The sequence below is a fragment of the Homalodisca vitripennis genome, chromosome 1, assembly GCF_021130785.1.
Source record: "Homalodisca vitripennis isolate AUS2020 chromosome 1, UT_GWSS_2.1, whole genome shotgun sequence".
NCBI classification, from domain to species: Eukaryota; Metazoa; Arthropoda; class Insecta; order Hemiptera; family Cicadellidae; genus Homalodisca; species Homalodisca vitripennis.
In genome coordinates this window covers 21252793-21255309 of record NC_060207.1, presented here as the reverse complement: position 1 = coordinate 21255309, position 2517 = coordinate 21252793, and the positions used below count along the sequence as shown (strand labels likewise).

At 42.5% G+C, this 2517-nt stretch overlaps 1 protein-coding gene across 1 annotated transcript; it reads left to right on the top strand.

The window, feature by feature from the left end:
* Positions 1 to 1211: 1211 nt before the first annotated feature.
* On the top strand, positions 1212 to 2057 carry LOC124354636 (tetra-peptide repeat homeobox protein 1-like). Its single transcript, XM_046805293.1, has one exon. The coding sequence runs from the start codon at positions 1212 to 1214 to the stop codon at positions 2055 to 2057; it is 846 nt and encodes a 281-aa protein (XP_046661249.1).
* The last annotated feature ends 460 nt before the right edge of the window (positions 2058 to 2517 follow it).

Sequence of the window (2517 nt, the reverse complement as noted above, 5' to 3'; positions counted from 1 at the left end):
GCCACAACCACAACACTATCTTACCTCTCTATCTAGTTATAAATGTGGCATGATACTGCGACTACACTACCCAAGTACTGAGTGCTCCTGTGACATAGGCTACCCGTAACTAGAAACTATACCTCCAGATTACATGTACCTAGCTAGATTGGGAGGTGGCCATCAACATGTGGCACCTATCTCCCCTGGCCACAACCACAACACTATCTTACCTCTCTATCTAGTTCTAAATGTGGCATGATACTGCGACTACACTACCCAAGTACTGAGTGCTCCTGTGACATAGGCTACCCGTAACTCTGGCCTGAAACTATACCTCCTGATTACATGTACCTAGCTAGATTGGGATGTGGCCATCAACATGTGGCACCTATCTCCCCTGGCCACAACCACAACACTATCTTACCTCTCTATCTAGTTCTAAATGTGGCATGGTACTGCGACTACACTACCCAAGTACTGAGTGCTCCTGTGACATAGGCTACCCGTAACTCCGGCCTGGAAACTATATACCTCCAGATTACATGCACCTAGCTAGATTGGGATGTGGCCATCAACATGTGGCACCTATCTCCCCTGGCCACAACCACAACACTATCTTACCTCTCTATCTAGTTCTAAATGTGGCATGATACTGCGACTACACTACCCAAGTACTGAGTGCTCCTGTGACATAGGCTACCCGTAATTCTGGCCTGGAAACTATACCTCCAGATTACATGTACCTAGCTAGATAGATTGGGATATGGCCATGAACATGTTACAACATCTATTACAGCCATTCAGGTGGAAATCTACGGCATTAAAAATACTTATTCCATCCAACCACTGTAGAGATTGTTTTAATTGTTCATTATATTTATTCTTAAGTGTTTTAAATGTTTTTTTTAAGTTGAAGTTGGGATGTGTTTATATGTTAGCTCGATATAAGAGTAGGAGTACATAGAAACTAAATAAACAAGATGAAGACAAGATAAATTTTAACAATTAGAACATAATGAATTATAATTACTAGTGGAAATATCTCTTCCATGCCGGACCGCAACACTGAACATGGCGTAACACATGCAGCGTAACCCTGCTGCAGCTTAATTACATATGTTACATCATATGAGGATGATCTCGTCTGTTACAGCCAAGGTAGTGTTGAGAGGTGGGAGTATATAGTCGACAGGAGTCCTTGGTGATCATCAGTAGTGTTTTATCCCAAGATGAAGCTTCTTGTGTGTGTATTAGTGTTCGCGGCCTTGTCTGCAGCTGAGGAGAAGGTGGAGAAACACGCGGTAGACAATTTTGAGGATAAGGCTGAAGAAGACAAACAACCCGAGAAGCGAGGACTTGGAGGTTTCGGAGGTCACGACTTCGGAGGTCAAGACTACGGAAGGCATGACTTCGGAGGAGGCGGTTATGCAGACTTCGGTGAGGATGACCACCGTCACGAAGTGAAGACCATCACCGTCACCAAGGAAGTTCCGGTGCCCTACCCAGTAACAGTCGAGAAGAAGGTTCCATACCCCGTGAAGGTTCCTGTGGACAGACCATACCCGGTACATGTACCCAAACCCTACCCAGTCACTGTAGAGAAGCGTGTGCCTTACCCAGTCAAGGAGTACGTACCTCAGCCCTACCCAGTTGTGAAGAAAGTCCCGTACCCTGTGAAGGTCCCAGTTGATCGACCCTACCCCGTGCACGTCCCTAAGCCGTACCCTGTCTACGTGGAGAAGAAGATCCCCTACCCTGTAGAGAAACACGTGCCCTACCCTGTAAAGGTGCCAGTGGATCGCCCATACCCCGTGCACGTTCCTGTTGTAAAACACGTGCCTTACCCGGTCGAGAAGAAGGTGCCGTACCCGGTGAAGGTACCAGTGGAGAAACCAGTTCCCTACCCAGTGCCTAAACCCTACCCCGTGTACGTGGAGAAGAAAGTGCCTTATCCCGTAGAGAAGCCAGTGCCGTACCCTGTCAAAGTTCCTGTCCACATTCCAATCCATGTGCACGAGCCCAAACATGGCAGCTACAGCCATTATGAGACGTCCTCAAGCCATTCTGGATACTAAAATGATTCTGGATATGTAATGTGTAAAATAAATTATTTACTTATAACGCCACTGAGTCATAGTATTTAATGAAATTTCCTTAAAATCTTAGTAGACTTAAAAGTATTTTTTTATAGATTCTACTTTTATTAAATTATAATTTATTTTCAAATTATTCATGACTGTGACACCAAACTTCATGATTCTGTGATTTTTATAGAGAAATTTGAATCAAAACAATTAATATTTTGGGTAATAAGTAACCTATTGAAAATCAATTAATTATGCTTAAAATCTCCATAACAACATTTGAAAAATAGTATGAACTTTATTTACTAATAGTTAAATTTATAACTCGTATATACTCGAACATACATATGAATCAGGTCCATAGATAATTTGGATTCATATAATAATAAAAATGAATTGTTATTATGTATCACATATTGTACGAACTGTTAGAAATGTAGTAAAAGCTGTT